The sequence below is a fragment of the Castor canadensis genome, chromosome 1 (assembly GCF_047511655.1).
Source record: "Castor canadensis chromosome 1, mCasCan1.hap1v2, whole genome shotgun sequence".
Classification (NCBI taxonomy): domain Eukaryota; kingdom Metazoa; phylum Chordata; class Mammalia; order Rodentia; family Castoridae; genus Castor; species Castor canadensis.
In genome coordinates this window covers 131,315,651-131,331,664 of record NC_133386.1, presented here as the reverse complement: position 1 = coordinate 131,331,664, position 16,014 = coordinate 131,315,651, and the positions used below count along the sequence as shown (strand labels likewise).

At 54.5% G+C, this 16,014-nt stretch overlaps 2 protein-coding genes across 3 annotated transcripts in view; both read left to right on the top strand.

Moving 5' to 3' along the window:
- Capn5 (calpain 5) overlaps positions 1 to 16,014 on the top strand; it is a 52,206-nt gene that overhangs the window by 21,115 nt on the left and 15,077 nt on the right. For both annotated transcript variants that reach the window (XM_074082495.1, XM_074082500.1), the window contains exon 3: positions 1,491 to 1,622. In XM_074082495.1, the coding sequence (XP_073938596.1) occupies positions 1,491 to 1,622 (132 nt within the window). The remainder of the gene's footprint in view (positions 1 to 1,490; positions 1,623 to 16,014) is intronic.
- Positions 5,740 to 9,382, top strand: Omp (olfactory marker protein). The gene has a single exon (XM_074066099.1). It carries the CDS (start codon positions 8,244 to 8,246, stop codon positions 8,736 to 8,738), a length of 495 nt encoding a protein of 164 aa, XP_073922200.1. The 5' UTR covers positions 5,740 to 8,243; the 3' UTR covers positions 8,739 to 9,382.

Sequence of the window (16,014 nt, the reverse complement as noted above, 5' to 3'; positions counted from 1 at the left end):
CCTTACACAGCCAAGCAGGAATAATAACCTGACTCATTTGCACATGTAAGGAACCTGGCAAAGAGAGGTGGAGCACTGGTCAAGGTTGCGGACAGTGAAGCTGGGAGCAGGAACTGGAGCTCCCTCTGCTGGTTGCCTGCAGAAGCGCTTTGGCTGCCTTGTGACTGGGTAGTAGCTCAGGTGCGAACCAGCTGAGGCTGAAGCTGGCAGATGCCCCTGTCTTCTTGCCCCCACTGTGTGGATGGGGCATGGTATTCAATCTGTCATCTGTGGAATGGGCACATAACCCACCTCTCAGTGCCCCTCTTCCCCACCCCCCACTGCACTCCCAAGTTAGGGCGCAGTCTTCCCTTTCAGCTCTGGAGCAAGATGCTGGTGGACAGGAGGAGTGCCTAGGTAGGCCTGCTGGCCACAGGCAGCACATGCAGCCCTGAGCAGACCTGGACAGGGCAGGGCAGGGACCCCCCTCACTCGCAGCCCTGCTGCAGCCCTGGTGTGCAGGGTCCATGTGGGCTGTGTGGCTGTGCTCAGCTCTGCTCCCTGGACTGAGGCCTTCAAGCGCTGTCCACTGCCCTCAGACACCAAGCCAGCTGGCAGCTCCCACCTGGGCAGGAGGCTGGCTGCAATGGGAGGCAGCAGGTTCACCCTTTCAGGTTGTGTCTCTTGATGCTGAGGCCAGAGCTGTTTTTCCTCACTCCACAGCACTGTTTTGGGACCTTAAAGGAAACCCCAAAGCCCAGAATGGTGGGAAGCCCAGGCCCAAGCTCCTAGGCAATGTCCATCCCAGGGATTGGAGCCCACCCCGTGGGTTATCTCCCAACAGGCAGAGTATGAAGCTTCCGGGAACTAGGAGGAGCTGGACCAAAGAGCTGCCAAGTGGACACAAGTCATTTCTCTGCCCAGTGGCTGCCCCAGCCTGACATGCTCTATGGAGCAGCCCCGCTGGCTGTGCTGACCAGTGTCCATGGAAAACTGGGCAGTTGTGTGCTGTGTGCCTTTGACAAGTCATTGCCCCTGTCTGAACCTCCAGTCCTTAACCATAAAATGGAATAGGAACCCTATACTTCTCAGACTTTGTGTGGATCAGCACGAGGGATGTGCCACGTGGGGCCTGATCCAACAGCTCCTAATCTCTCCTCCCTTTGTTCTCACCATGGGTCATTTTGGTGTTTGTCTCATCCCCACATCCTTACACCACTGCATTGTGACTGTGGCTCCTGCAGGGCTGGCTGGTGGGGTGGAAGGAGGACACTGAGGACAGGAACAAGGTGGTAGCCCAGGGTCCAACACCCTGAGGTCCTTCCATGACCTTCATTTTCTGTCACACTTTTGGTGGAAGAGCTCTGTACAGCCAGGGGATGGAGAGGCATGCCAGGAAGGACCTGGGAGAAACTAGATTTGGGGAGCAGATGGGCCACATAGGCCCCCTAGCCTGCAGAGTAGGCAGCCTGTGCCCCTAGGTCTTCATGTTGTCCTCACTCTCTCTGTAGGACATCTGTGAGGACCCCCGCCTTTTTGTGGATGGCATCAGCTCCCATGACCTGCACCAGGGCCAGGTGGGCAACTGCTGGTTTGTGGCGGCCTGCTCGTCCCTTGCCTCCCGTGAGTCGCTGTGGCAAAAGGTAAGGCCTGGGGTGAGTGGGGCTGCTGGATTATGTTGGCATAGGTGTGGTCCACACCTGAGGCTGGGGTAGGGTCTAGCGTCAGGTTTGTCTTCTCACTATCAGCTGAGGAGCCATGGTGGGCAGGTGTGGGAGTCTGTATCTCCCAAGGTTATTCTGATATGTCCCCTCCTTACTGTTGTGACCCCAGTGCCCTGGAGCAGAATATACCCCTGTGAAATAAAATGTGGAAGCCACCTGTGTCACTCATAGGCCTCAGTAACCTGCTGTGTAAAGTGGTTCAGTTGCTGTCCTTCTCTGGGCCTCGCTTTTCTCAGTTGTTCAGCAGGACTCGTCCACACAATCCCAGCTTTGTGATTCCTGGTCCATGCTGCTGGTGTTCTGTACCAAGGCCAAAGTTTGGGGTGGGAAAGAATGGGCCCTGGCCCTGCTACCGGGGCTTTCATGGCAGAACTTGGCATTGAGGTTGCCAGTGCTCATAGATAGCTGTCTTTCTGAGGAGGTGGGGAGGCTGAGGTGGAGGCTGAACTTGAAGAATTATTGATGAGGTTGCAGAGGAGGCCTGAGTTTCCATCCTGGCACACACAAGTTTCCATCTCTGTCCCTTCTCTGCACTCCTTTCTCCCTTCACCGGAACTGGTGGCAGAGCATAAGAGCACAGGCCTTTGAATCTCCTCGGCTCAGGTTTGAGCCCCAGCCTTTGCAACTGGAAGGAGGCTTGAGGGAAGATGAGGTGCACTTCTTATAGGGCCTCGATCCGTGTGGCGCTCAGTGAATAGTGAACAGTGGCCAGTGTGAGAAGAAGTAATATTCCTATAACACAGGGGTGTTCCCCGTGATGCAGGGCGCAAGGAGCAGGGGAACTCCCTTCATCCTTCTCAGTCATCAGAGGGAGCTGTGACCTCTGCCAAGGCTAGGACTGTTTCTTCCAAACAGGGTGTGGTCTATCATAGCTCCACAGTGGCACCACTGGGGCCCAGCTGCCAAAGGTCCTGTAAGGTTTGGACAGCTGTGCCCTGGCAGAGCCCTGTGCTGCAGTGTCTAGATGTGGGTGCTCATGGGGTACATAAGCTAGGAGGCTTCAGAACCATGCTTGGGACCCCGACACCTGTGGGCCTCCTAGCCCCCACCTCCAAGCCACACCTGCAGCTATCCAGGGCCCAGCCTGGGGCTGGATGTGGCACATGGGAACCCCTGGACTGGCCCTGTAATTACCTGTTTATCTGCCATCTCCCCTCTTGAGGTGAGTTCCCTATGGGCAGAGCTGGCCCAGCGTACAGCTTGCCATGGAGCCTGGTGGGGCCAGCACAGAGAGCGCTGCAGAGGGTCTGCCCCGGTTGTTGTGGAGCTGTCAGTCAGCTCCACAGCTGGCTTTGCTGCCTGCTCCTCCCAGGCCTCAGGTGGCCAGAGCCTGACCAGGGCTGTCTATGCATTTGCAGGGAGGAACCTGGCTCTCTATGACCCTGCCCCAGCCTGGTGCAGGTGCCCCACACAGCTCCCCATCTAGCTGGCCCAGGGCTCTAGGCAAGAGCCTGCCCATGTGTTGGGCACCTTCAGCAGGCCTGTTTTTATCTCAGGTGAATGTTCCTCTTATGGGGGACTGGGACCCTGGCCCAGGTGGTCTCCCAAGCTGATCCCAGTAGCTCGGGTCCCTGAGGAGGCTGGGACAGGGCTGGGTGCTCTTGGCTAATTGCACTCTGCCTCCGGGTGCTGCTGTGGTGACGGTCCCTGGGTCCCAGAAGGAGGCCCTGGGGAGCTCATTACTGTGCCTTACATCCCTGCTGACTGGGCCCTGTTTGTTGTCACCCCTCACTTTCTGGGCCTGTTGCCCTGCAGGGCCTCCCTGCCCCACCCTGTTTTCTCCCTGGAAGGGCAGTGGAGGGGCCAGGGTGTTTAGCTCTGCTTCCAACCCAGATGTTGAGCCTCCACTATAGGTGTGTGTTGGGACACACCTGTCACACCTGCCCCTCCTCCAGGAAGTCACTCCTTTACTCCTAGTCCTTGAGGTGGCCTGGGGCTAGCAGGCATAGGATTAAAAGCCAGCCAGACCTGGGACTGATTCAAACTGATTTCCTTGCTAGTCACTGACCTGGAGCCAGTTACATTCCTTCTTTGACTTCAGTGTAGACCTGACTTTCCAGTGACCCTAGGGTCATGGGAGGAGGACAAGCCTGTGCATGAAGGAGTCACATCTGCACCCCCAGCACCGCACCTGTTCCTTATGGCGGTGGCCCTCCCTGACTCAATGCATGTTCCCCAAAGGCAGGGCAGTGGACTTCAGGTGGGCAAGTTCTGTGAACCTGCAATCGGGATGTGACAGCTGGGTCAAGCACTTGTTGTCAGGCCTGGCTTAGACCAGACCCAGGGTCCTGTGTGAGCTGCCTCCCCAGAACCTGGTGTAGCGCCCCTTTCCTCCCACCCCCAGCAGGAGACAGGCCTGCTGTCTGCCCTGAGCCCCCTGTGCTAGACTGGGGAGGAACAGCCAGGCCCACAGGCTGGAAGAAAGTGTGCAAGTGGTCAGAGTCCAGGCTGTGGGTGGCCAGGGCTGGGGTGGCCAGGGCTGGGGCAGGGCCAGGCTCCCTCTTAGTTACATTTCAATCATTTCCTGCTCTGTCCCCACCCTGTAATGTGAGCAGGTCTGGTCCTCAGTTCCTAAGCAGTTCATTTGACACACATTAACAGAGCACTAAACATGTCTGCATCACAGTACATCCTGGGGACAAAAGACTCAAAAAGATACAAAAAGTCTAAGTGGCCTTCACTGCCCAGGGACAGCCAGGATTAGGGGCTTCTGTATTTCCTTCCTGTCTTCTTCCATTTGGGGTTATGGAGGGTTTTGTTTGTTTGTTTTTATGTATAATTTTGCAATCAGGTATGCAGATATGGGGCCTGCTTTTCCCACCCGAATTTTCTCTATGTCCAGCCTTTGGCGGGTTCTCCCAAGTGTCTGGCACTGAGCAGAGGTCTGTGGACACCTGTGGGTTGGATTCAACCTGTATCCAGCCACAGCATGCAACCTTCCTCCTGCCCCTCCCCCACTGGCCTGCCCCTGCCTGTCTGTGATGTCCATCACAAGGTCATTCACACTCAACCTCCTGAAGGGCAAACCCCTCTGCCCAGTTGGGTCTTCCTCAGTAGAAACTGACCCCATCCTTCAGGATCCAGAAGCAGGGGGTCCCCTTCCCCTGGTATGCTTGCAGACTGTACTGCTAGACGACTGTGTGCTTTGCCATCCTGGACTGTCACCTGGGCGCAAAGGGCCTGACACCTTCAAGAACCACTGTATTCCTGGGGATCACTGGTGTGCATGGCTAACACCTGCCCTCTGCCCCTTGCCCCATCACCCTGGCCTCAGTTCTTGGTCTCATCTCCATCAGCTTTCACCCTCAGCCCCCTAGGTCACTTGTTCCCATCTCCACAGCCGGGGCCTAGAACTATTCTCCCTGACTCTGGGTTTCCAGTCAGAGGATCTCTGGCCTCACCTGCCAGGCTGCTGCTCCTTCCCCAACTCCAGCACACACCTGTCCCTGAGCTTCCTTTTGTGCCCCTGTGCCCCCAGTGCCCCATGTTCTAGCCCCACCTACCCAGCTTCCTCTTGTTGTTGGCCTGGAGACCATGCCCATCTATCAGCGGCTGTCTTTTTTTCTATTCCTTTTGTGGTACTGGGGTTTGAACTCAGGGCCTCACTCTGGCTAGGCAGGAGCTCTACCACTTGAGCCACTCCACCAGCTGGGTGTTTTCGACATAAGGTCTCACAAACTATTTGCCTGGGCTGGCCTCGAACCACCTGATCTCAGCCTCCCAAGTAGCTTGGATTACAGGTGTGAGCCACCAGCGCCGGGCTCAGCTGCTTTCTTGTTAGTGTTGTTCATTTGTATATTATTTGGCATTTCTGCTGAAACTCACTCAGCATTTCTTCTTCTTCTTCTTTTTTTTTTTTTTTGACAGCACTGTGGTTTGAACTCAGGGTCTCACTCTTGCCATGAAGGCACTCTACCATTTGAGCCACTCCACCAGCCCTTAAAATGCATTTATTTATTTATTTTTATTATTATTATATATTTTTTCTTTTTGGTGAGACTGGGGTTTGAACTCAGGGCTTTGTACTGACAAAACAGGCACTCGAGCACTTGAGTCACACTTCCTTACTCAGCATTTCTGAGGGCCTCCTATGTGCTAGCTTAGAGTGATAAATAAAATAGGCACAGTCCCTGTCCTCTCAGGACTTCAAGTCTAGTGGGAGACATCTCAGACAGAAACTAAACAAACAAGTTGGAGGTGTAGCTCAGGGATAGAGCATTTGCTTAGCATGTGCAAAGGCCCTGGGTTTAATCCAGAGCAACATACACACACACACACACACACACACACACACACACACACACACACAACCCTTTAAGCAAACATAGAAATATTAGTGCTGGGAAAGATAGAAGCTGCTCCTTTTCATGGAAGAAGAAATAGCTCCCCAGCTACATTGTCCCCAGGTCCCCTGCCCCTCCAGCTGCAAAGGAAAAGGTTCTGTGGTCAGGCAGTTTAACTAAATCTCTCTCAAGTTGGTCCAACGGCCCCCAGAACTGACCCCAGGGCTTGAAGTGGTTTTATTTATTTATGAGTTCATTCTTTTGCTTTTTGTGGCACTGGGAATTGAACCCAGAGCCTCATTCATGCTAGGCAAGTGGTATACCACTGTTACGGTTTGGGTATGAGATGCCTCCAAAGGGTTCATTGAAGGTTTGGTCCCTGATGCAAGCAGTATTCCAAGGGGGGGGCATTTGGAAGTAGTTGGGTCTAGAGAGCTCTGCCTCCATGCATGAGGTAATCCATTGGTAGAGTCAGGGTTCGATGGCAGTATTGGAGGTGATGGAAACATTAGGAGGTGAGCCTGGTTGGAAGAAGTAGGTCACTAGGGGGTGTCTTCAAGGGCATATCTTGTTCCCTCCCCTCTCCCATCTGTTCATCTTTCTGCTTTCCAGCCACCCTGAGGCGAGCAGCTTCTGCCCCATGCTTCCTCTGCCATGACATTTTGTCTTGCCTCAGGCCCAAAGTAATGGAGCCAGCTGACCATGGCCTGAAAGCTCTGAAACCATGAGCCAAAATAAATCCTTCCTCTTTTAGGTTGTTTTTCCCAGGTATTTTGTCACAGTGGCAAAAAGTCTGATAGATAGAACCCACTGGGGGCTGCTACACCTGCAGCCCGAGGTATTGTTTTAACAGGACCAGGTACCTATCTTCCTTGGTGCCCCCACCAGTGTTTACAAAACCCAAGAGATCACTGATTTGCTTGGCTTCCATCCAGCAGTGGACTGTGCTGGTGGCTCACTAGACCCTCAGAGTGTTTTCAGTTATTACATCTTGGCCTAGCCTCTGCTCTTTTCTCTGTGTGTGGCATGTTGTGGCAGCAGTCTTTCTCTCCCTCCTTGCCCCATATCTGCAGTCATGTTCTCCAGTTCTGCCATTTGTCCACATATATTAGCTGGGCTCCTGCCTCCCACTGGGCGCTGGGGATAGAGACATTTGTCAGATTCTTCCTCTGCTTCAGGTTTCCTGGGGAAGGCAGAGGATCAATGCAGGTGGAATGGATAGTGTCATGTTGGCAGAAGCGAGACCTGGTCCTGTGGCTGTGTAGTGTAGGATGAGGCAAGCCCAGAGCCAGACTCAGCTCGGTGGGTGGTCTTCAAACATAGTATTGGAGCTGGGCATGGTGGCTCATATCTGTAATCCCAGCTACTCGGGAGGCAGAGGCAGGAGGATTGGAGTTCCAGGCTAGTCCAGGCAAAAAGTAGTGAAACCTTGTTTCAAACACAAAAGGGCTGGGGGCGTGGCTCAAGGATGTGCAAGACCCCACAAAAAAAAAAAAAATTGCACTGCCCTGGAATCAGCAGCCTGTGAGGTAGCTATGATGGAAAGACTCAGGTTGCATCAGAGACCTTCACACCAAGGACTCAGGACACCAAATCCTGTGGTGATTAAGATGTCAACCTCAGGTCCAGGTGGGAGATGATGGCTGCTGTGCTGGGTCCTGGCCGTGGACATGGAGGGGAAGGTTCCCCAGGGCATTCTGGAAGAGACTTACAGGCCTTAATGATTGAGTATGGGAGAGTGAGGGCGGGCAGGGTCAAGATGGCCCCAAGTTGGCTTGGATGACTACAGATAGGCAATCAGGCAGCCCCTGTCTGGTCCTGTCCTCGCTCACCTGCCCTGGTGTCTGCAGCAGGTGCGTGCTCCCCACCTCCTTCCCCACTGCCCTGTAGAGTATTCCCTCCCTTTTTCCTTCCCTCCCTCCCTCCTCAAACAAGCCAGCTCCCAGCCCAGCCAGGTAGTCAAGGTGGTTGCCACAGCAGTTGACATCAGCACTCTGGTCCCCAAGGAACCCGTCACCCTCCTGCCTGCCTGCCGCAGCATCTGCGTTTCCATTCCTGCGAGGAAGGGAGAGGAGGCAGTTGGGGACACACACTCCATTTTGAGAACTGAGTGGCACTGGGAAGGGCCAGTGGTGACGAGGGGGGGGACAGGGGAGGCGGGCCCTCAGAGTGGCCTCTTCTCCTGGCATCTGAGGCTCCTGTACACTTGGTTCCTTGACGTTGGAGGGAGCAGCAGCAACCGCAGCAGCACTTGACCATGGCGGAGGACAGGGCACAGCAGCAGCAGCAGCTGGACATGCCACTGGTCCTGGACCAGGACCTGACCAAGCAGATGAGGCTGCGTGTGGAAAGCCTGAAGCAGCGCGGGGGAAAGCGCCAGGATGGTGAGAAGCTGCTGTGGCCAACTGAGTCTGTGTACCGCCTTGACTTCACCCAGCAGCAGAAGCTGCAGTTTGAGCGCTGGAACGTCCTGCTGGACAAGCCGGGCAAGGTCACCATCACTGGCACCTCGCAGAACTGGACACCTGACCTTACCAACCTCATGACGCGCCAGCTGCTGGACCCCGCTGCCATCTTCTGGCGCAAGGAAGACTCAGATGTCATGGATTGGAATGAGGCCGATGCCCTGGAGTTCGGGGAGCGCCTGTCGGATCTGGCCAAGATCCGCAAGGTCATGTACTTCCTCATCACTTTTGGGGAAGGTGTTGAGCCCGCCAACCTCAAGGCCTCTGTGGTGTTTAGCCAGCTGTGATGGGGCACCTTGCGGCTGCCCCTCCTCTGGCCCACCTGCCCTCTCTACTGCCTGGACCTCCTTCCCATGAATTCTGGGGGACATTCTTCTAGCTGCTCAGCCTGTGCTCAGCTTGGCCAGAGGCCCCCACCAAGTCCCATTTCCTCTCCTTGTGCAGGTATCACGGCTCACAGAAGGAAGATTCCATGGCTCCATAATCTAGAAGCTGGACTAGTCACTGTCACTGCTGCTGTAGATGACAGAGGCCTGGTCAGGGCCCTGTAGGTAGATGGACAGACCATGGGCACCCACCTTCTCTGCTTCATTGTAGTGGAAAGACTGGCAGAGACCAAGAGAGGGACAAGAGAGACTGAGATCCAAGCAACCAGCTATCACACTTCCTGCAGGGACAGGAAGACTAAGATGACAGACTCAGCCACCCTGGGGAACCCAGCAAGTGTTTGCTGCCTGCTGGCCACAGTGCCCTTTGCTTGTGTCAGGAGGTGAATACTCAAGAAAGACCTGCCATCAGCCTGGTGTGGTCCCAGGATGCCCAGAGGTCCTCAGGATGAGGGCTTGATTTGGGAGTGGGGGGTCGCTGGCTCTGTAAGCCACCCCAGTTCCTGGGGGATTAGCTTCAGGGGTGGACAGTAAAGGAAGATATATAAGGCAGGTCTCGTTTTAGATTATCTGTTGAGCAATTGCTACTGTTTAAAGGCTTGGTTGAGATGAACTTGGTTGAACTACCCCCCCACCCCCCCACCAGCCTGCCTGTGCTGGGAGACCGAGGGCTGTAGAGTGGAGTGGGGGCAGTTTAGTGAAGGGTATTCTGCCTGGGAGCGCTGGATAGAGGGACCCAGAGTCCTAAGCAGGAGACACTGGTGTCTCTGCTGAGGAGTCGGGCCTTTCCAGCTCACTGGTCAGCATTTTGTCCTGCTGCCTCAGCGTCTCTCATTTCCTGGTCACTCTGGTGGAGCTGGGGGAGGGTAGGGAAGGCTTGGGGGGCAGTTACGATGGTTGATTGTTTGAAGACAGCTGGAGGTGGCAGGGTGCGACACAGGACACTGACCTCTGAGGTCAGCAGTGACAACCGACTCACCAAACTGACAAGGCAACTGAGGTACAGTTAGCAGTAGGATCAGTTCTTCCTAAGCCTCGTTTCCTCTTCACACTGTACAGGTCGAGAGGCCCCCTTAGAGGAGGGGCCGGGCATCAGCCGAGGGCACCTCAGCTGGGCCCTGACCCCTGTCTCAAAGTCAGCCCTGTGTTTTGGCCTTGGGCAGAGACATCTCACAACATTTCCCTTCTGCAGCAGAGCCACCAGAGCCACCAGAGCCATTGGCCCCGGGAGCAGAGGCCCCAAGACCTGAGGATGGGAGCTCTCTTAGCGGCCCCCATCTTGGAGGCATGCAAGCAGGTGCTGGAGCCGGGACACAGTAGATGGGCTATTGGCTGGGGTATGAGTGCTGATCCTTGGTACTCATGGTTCTGGCTGGTGCCTGTGGCCATTGCTACCTGGGTCTCCGCTGACTCTTGGAAGAGGCCAGACCCTTCTGCCTCTTTGCTTGACCTCTCCCAGGAGCTCTGGGGACCCTCTCGGTCCACACTCCCTGTCCTCCCACCTTATCTGCTCTGTGGGTCCCAACTGCCTCTGCTGTGCCCGCTGTGTGTTCCCAATAAAGGCTGTGTACCCTTGCCTCGGTGGTATGCATCTTCCATGCTCACCACTCCCCACTGGAGCGGTCTCCTCCCCGCCATGCTCCCAGCTCTGAGCAGCCCTCCCTGGCTCTCCACACTCCCAGTCTCCATGGCTTTCAGGGATGAGACCAAGCAGTCAAGTGACTGGTCAGACCTCACCTCATGACTGGGTTTCCCCAGATCCCCTGATTTCCCTTCAGGGGTGTGAGGTGCCCAGTGGAGGCCATGCTGTCTCCAATCTCTCCCCTATGGGTTAGTGAGGCAAAGGCAGATGGGACATGGGAGTGGCTTAGGGGTAGGATGGGCCAGGCTAGGGCTTGGCTCAGACAGCCCCTGACCCTGTCCGGGCCCCAGACCTTCCAGAGGGAGCAGCCCAGTTTTGTGAAGTCCCTTTCAGCCCTGCCCTTCTGGGATTGTTAAATCCGTGACTGCATAAGACTGACATTCGCACTGATGAGCCTCAAGGTCACATCACCTTAGTGCCCCACTGTCACTTCATAGCTCTGTCCCCTCAGCATCTCTTGTACTCACTCAGTTTTGGACAGAGACATCTGGAGGCCCAAAGGAGGAGGCCTCCAACCAGGGGCAGGGATAGAACAAGCTCTGAACCCATTCACCTTTGACCCCAACCACACTGGCCCCCTGGGATGGGGTAGGGAGATGTGTCCCTGCACCCAAGGGCCCAAGCTCCTCTAGGATTGCTTCCCTCCCAGAGATGGAAGAGGCCATACTTGTGGTTTTGTTTGGGAGTGACCCAGCTTCAGGGTCTCCAGCTGGGCTGGAGCTTCCCTTTGACAGCTGCATCTCCCTCACAGCATCCAGAGACCCCAGCCTGCACCCCTGTGGCTCAGGAGTCTCTGCTTCCTCCCCACACCCCTCTCCAACCTGGCCCCCAACCACTGCCCTCAGCTAGTCCTGGAGGGGTTTCTGGGAGGAGGTTCCAGGAAAAAAAAATCCAACTGTCCCACCCAGAAGAGCAGCAGTGGCCCAGCTCTGTCCCCAGAGTGCAGAAATGGAAACCATGAGCAACTGTAGGATGCAAACTGTTTCCAAGCCTCCTCCCAGAGCAGCAGAGCACCAGCGTTTATAGCAGGAAGGGTTCTGGTCCTGCTGTGCCGCTGACCAGCTATGAGGCCCTGGGCAGCCTCTGAAAGATTCCTGCCTGGCATTCGGGGCGTCCTGCCTCCCTCACAGGACGTTGTGAAGGCTGAATAACTAAAGTTAGAAAAGCACTTGAGCATCACAAAGCTGGAACCCCAGGCACCCCTCTGGTGGTCCTGTTACCATTCCAGTGACTGGAGATGTACACTCATGGACTCTACATTCTGAGGAGGGGTTAGTAGAACCTGCTAACTGAGCAGGAACCGAAGGCTCAGAGAGGTGAAGGCAGTTGCCTGAGGCAACATAGCAGGCTGGTGCTGATGGCACCAGATGGCGTGGGCTGGAGGGATATTCAGGTGCCAGGTCTGGCTTTGTTATCCCCGAGCAGGCACAGTGCATTCTCCTCCACCATCACCAGGCTCAGACAGTCCAAAGCTGACATTTAGTCCTCACCCTGTAGCGGGGGAGCTAGAGGTCTAGGAGCATCAGCATCATGGTCTCTAGGTGGCGAGCTTACAGGGCCCAGCTCTCCCAAGGACTTGGGGAGAGTACATAGCCTTCTCAGCCTCTTCCAGTCATCGCATCTGAGACTGGGGGAACCTGAGTCTCCTGGAGTCAGAAGCTGAGACCAGAGGCATCTCAAATGCTCACAACCAAGAGCCCACTAGGTTTGAAGACTGTGTTAGAAAGGCCTCTACCTCACCTCACACACCTCACGTGATGGGAACCCCCTGCAGTCCCTTACCCTACAGCCCAGCCTTGCTCAGAAGTGCTGGGAGTGGACCTCGGGGTCGCAGAGAGACAGCTGAAAAGCCCCCTCCCCATCCCCCATTCTGCACATACACTTTCCCATGCTCAGACATAGGGTCTGAGCGATGGCACCTTCCCTGGGCTCTGAACCCTTGGCCCTCTCCTCTCTCAAACAGCCCAGGCCCAGGGGGACTAGAAATCAGCCTTTGGGTCTGGATGAGTGTCCGCAGGAAAACCACACCAGTGTGCTCTGTAGCACACCCAGCAGGGCCCTTCTGTGACCCTTCCCAGGACCTGTAGGGGAGGCTCTACATCCCACATAACCCTCCTCACTGGCAGCCCAACCAGGGCCTCCTGGTCCCATGCACACAGGTGGGTGGCCTCCGGCTTTCCTTGCTCCTCTAGGAAGGAGATTGTCCAGGTGGTCTCAGCCCTCTCCTTGCCCTGAGGTTTCCAGATTGACGTGCACAAGGAGGGTGCTCCTTGTGCACACCCTCCAAGGCCATCTACTGTAGTTTTCACGACAGTCCTGAAGATAGGGTAGGTAGATGAGGAACTGAGGCTCAGAGTGGTGGGCCAGTCGCCATCACATAGGCGGGTGATGTGGTATTGAGTAGCGTGTTCAAGGTAGCAAGCCTCACTATGATCAGCATTAGGGGTTTTCTCCCAGAAAGACCTGGTGCTGGGCCAGGCTCTTTGCTGGCTCTGGGGATCTGGGGAGCACTTGAACTTGGCCGTTGCTCCCAGGAAGCACCTCCCAGTGAGTGGGGAAAGAGATCAGGCCTGGGGAGTTAGGAGGGGGCTGCCCAACTGCTCAGGGCCCCTGAGGAACAGGGCAAGGGGACAGTGCAGGCAGAGCTAGGCACCTGTGGAGGGGGTGAGATAGCATGGGCATCACATGGTGGTGGGTGGTCGTGGTAGGTTTCCGAGGGGCCCACAGGAGGAAGTGTTGAAGAATGGGACCGAGAGTATCAACAGAGCCCACCCTGCGGGTTCCACTGGAGGCCAGGCTGTGATGTCCTCAGTGATAGACACCCCAAGAGTAGAGACTAGAGTCTGGTGAGCTCCCCGTATTCCTCCTTTCCACTAATAGCCTTCAGTCATCGCCAGACCAGTCACTCCCGTACCAACCCCCCAGCAGTTCATCCGTAAACGTTTCTAGCAGGTAAGGGTTTATTAAAAAATAACCACAATATCAGTATCTTCAAGTCATTAGTACTGATGGAGTGTCCCTTAAGTGACATGCTTAGGACCGAAAGTGTTTCAGACTTCAGAGATTTTTGTATTTGGGAGTATTTGCATTTACTTTTTACCAGTTGAGCATTCCTCATCTCAAAATCCACAATGTTCCGAAATCTAACATTTTCTGAGCATTACATGCAGTGCTCAAAAAGTTTCAGATTTTGGATTTTAATTTTTGAGTTAGGGATGCTCACCTTGTATCGTCAGATGCTGGAGGAGTGTTCTGATTTCCACTTTGTGCCACTTACATGTGTACATTGTATAGTTTGTGTGTTTGGATGAGGTCTAAACAAATGTCCACAACTGCCATTGGGGGATTGCCTTTTCTTCTTTTCTTTTTTTCCTTGGAATTTGTTTGCTGAAGACACTGGGTCATTTGTCCTATAGGACTTCCTGCTGACTGTACTTTGTAGACTGTACCCTCACCGTGTGGTTTAACCTGCTCTCTGTTCCCTGCATTTCCTGTGAGTGAGGACTTGACTCCAGAGGCTTGAAAATGGTCAGGTACCATTGTTTTTTGGCATGACTGTTCATAGGCAATGTCTTTGTGTCTCTTGTGTGAGAGACCATCGGTGACCATATTCTCAAACCACTCATTCTTCAGTGCTTGCAAAGCATTGGTGGCCCAACATTATCATTTCTTCCTCATTTATCAGCTAGAACTCATTTCCAAATAGAGACTTCTCTTCCTCTGCTGTTTGCTCACCTCTCCTGGTGCCACATGGAGAGCAAAGGCAGGACCAATGTTGGCCTCTTGACCTTCCAGTTATGGCTGATGACTTGCTTTGGATCATTTTGATGTCGTAGGCCTGAACATACTTGTGTTGGATCCCTAGACCCTGGGGCTTCATTAGCTGCTTTTTGAGCCACAGAGGACTCAGGTCCAAGCCTTGAGTCAACTAATGATCCTTCCGAGGTCCCAGGGTACCTCCCGTGCTCTGCAAGGGCCTTTCTTCCTCCCTCCCCATGCAGTCCAGAGCACTCAGAGCAGACCACAGGGGAGGAGGTGGCAGTGGAGGCCATGGGCTGGGCCTAGTGGAGGCTGTTGGCCGGGTCTCTGGTCATAGCTTGAGATGTCCCATCACTGTGCCCTTGGGTAACTTTTTGCTTCTCCTGGACCTCAGCCTTCCCATCTGTGCAGTGGGGAGGACCACCTGGCCCTGCATGGGGCCATTTTTGACCCAGGATTCTGTCTTGAAAGTAAAGTGGGTAAGACAGTTCAAGGAGTCAGGCGGAGGCCCACCTGGGAGTTCTTACTTTAAAAAGACACAGAATTAATTGGAAAGGGAGGTAAGGAGTAGGGGAAAGGCAGTAGTCAATGCCAGTGGTATTGAGCCAAGCTAAGCTGCAGACTCTGGGCCAAGCCATGAAGCTCACATCTGAACCCTGTCTCCATCACCCATGCCCAGGGGCAGCCTCTGCCAGGGCCTTTCTGAGCATCACCTGCAAGGCTGGTCACAAGGCCAAGGACGCCACAGTAAATGGCCTGGCTCAGGCTTGGCACCTCGCAGGATTCCGTTAGTGGCAGTAGTGCTTCTCTCTGGAGTTGCATTTTCATTTTCTTTGTCTCAAATGTCCCACTAGGGAGCATTTCCCTTTGCCAGGACCCTGTTGATGGTGAGAGATGTGTAAACAAAAGCATCCCCAGTGTGCGCAAGGCGGGGTGACACCTGGCTCTGCTCCACGGTGAAGGCTTCCAGTGTGTGTCCAGCTCTTCCCGCCTGCCCAAGGGCTGCCTTCTATACTTGGGGTGGTTTTCTTCTAGAAGGAGCTGCCTATGGTCTGGGTGGAGTTCAGCCACACGTGGTCCCATACCCAGCAGGGCCAGCTAGTCACCTTGATCTGGAAGGGTGAGGGGTTCGCCCTCCTGTCCGCCTCCTGCTGCCCAGATTATCTCTACCTGTTCTTGTGTGCTTGGGGGGGCACCTGTGTCTGCTCCAGAATAGGCTCGTCTCCCCCATCCTGTGCTCCCTCTCCTCCACACCCTGTTTGTCTCCTGTGTACCCGCATCATCACCAGATAGGCCCTGTTGAAGGCAGGGACCTTGTTTGGTTCAAAGAGTGTGTGTGTGTGTGTGTGTGTGTGTGTGTGTGTGTGTGTGTGTGTGTGTGTGTGTGTTGCCATACTGGAGTTTGAACTCAGGGCTTCACACTTGCTAGTCAGGCACTCTTACCACTTGAGTCACTTGCCAGCCAGAATAGGTGACCCTGGAAAAATTACTTGCCCTCTGAGTCTGAGTTTTCTCATCTGTCAATAGGGTTGGATAGTAATAATCTACTAATAGGGTTATTGTGAAAATTAAACTGAGATAATCCGTGGCGGTCATAGGCACAGAAGCTGGCATTTGCAAGATGCTCCATTAAGTAATAGATTAAAGTCCTAATCAATGTCTATGAACTCAGGCAACACACTGTTGCCAGGCCCTGAAGAGGTACTGAGTATATAGCAGTGACCAAGACCAATATGGCTTTGCCCTCAGAGAACTGGTGCCCCTGTGATAGGATCA